The sequence below is a fragment of the Corvus brachyrhynchos genome, unplaced genomic scaffold (assembly GCF_000691975.1).
Source record: "Corvus brachyrhynchos isolate BGI_N302 unplaced genomic scaffold, ASM69197v1 C11681703, whole genome shotgun sequence".
NCBI lineage: Eukaryota > Metazoa > Chordata > Aves > Passeriformes > Corvidae > Corvus > Corvus brachyrhynchos.
The window spans coordinates 1-752 of record NW_008245200.1 but is presented as its reverse complement, the minus strand read 5'-3'; the positions used below and the strand labels follow the sequence as shown (position 1 = coordinate 752).

The 752-nt window shown below is 55.9% G+C and overlaps 1 protein-coding gene across 1 annotated transcript; it reads right to left on the bottom strand.

Moving 5' to 3' along the window:
- Positions 1 to 73: 73 nt before the first annotated feature.
- LOC108449414 (T-cell surface glycoprotein CD8 alpha chain-like) lies at positions 74 to 735 on the bottom strand. Its single transcript, XM_017745367.1, has one exon. The coding sequence runs from the start codon at positions 631 to 633 to the stop codon at positions 172 to 174; it is 462 nt and encodes a 153-aa protein (XP_017600856.1). The 5' UTR covers positions 634 to 735; the 3' UTR covers positions 74 to 171.
- Between the last annotated feature and the right edge of the window lie 17 nt (positions 736 to 752).

Below are 752 nucleotides of genomic sequence, written 5' to 3'. Positions count from 1 at the left end.
GGTGGTGGACTTTGCTTTAGCCTTCTCCCTTCAGAGCCATGGGTGGCATGGGGCAGTGAGGATGGGGAGGCAATGCTGGGTCTGCCCAGTCATCTTTGCCTTTGGGCAGGAGCAGTCCCAGGAACAGAGGTGGCAAGCAGGGAGCCTCTGGCAGGAGGACGAGTGGGTTGGTCACAGGATGCCTTGGGCAAGCAAGGAGGGAAATGGGGTTTGTGGGAGAGACAGCTGTGAAAAAGGGCATGGGCAGGAGGTGCTGGGCATTTTGTCAGGGCTGAGTGAGGTTGGGTGAAGGTGTTGCTGACCTGGAAGGAAAGCAGGCTGGCCAGGGCTGAAGAACAGCATCTGGTTGAAATTCATCATGCAGAAATAGTTCCCCTCGTCCTGCGGTGTGAAAGACTTCACTACCAGCAGATAGATCGAGTTGTGTTTGCTCGCCTCAAAGCGAGGGGATGTTCTCTGATCCCTGCTGAATGTGGTCCAGGAAACGGAACTGATGAAGACGATGAAGTGAAGGGTCCCACTCTTGTCCTGGTGGATCCAGAATGCGCCACTGTTCTTGTCAGTCTGACACTCCAGCTCCAGCCTCTGTCCCACACGGAGCTGGGTGATGTCCTTGGGAGACCTGACCTTCATCTCAAGTGACTGGCCATGGATCCCAGGGCAGCCTGCAGGAGAGAAATCCTTGCTGGAAGCTCTTGGGAAGACTAAAAGGGTTCTCTGAGGACACTTCCCTCCCTGGCCATGGGCTGGAG

Bases quoted from the DNA above. Each gene is read 5' to 3' on its own strand.
- LOC108449414 (XM_017745367.1), bottom strand. From the start codon at position 633: ATGAAGGTCAGGTCTCCCAAGGACATCACCCAGCTCCGTGTGGGACAG.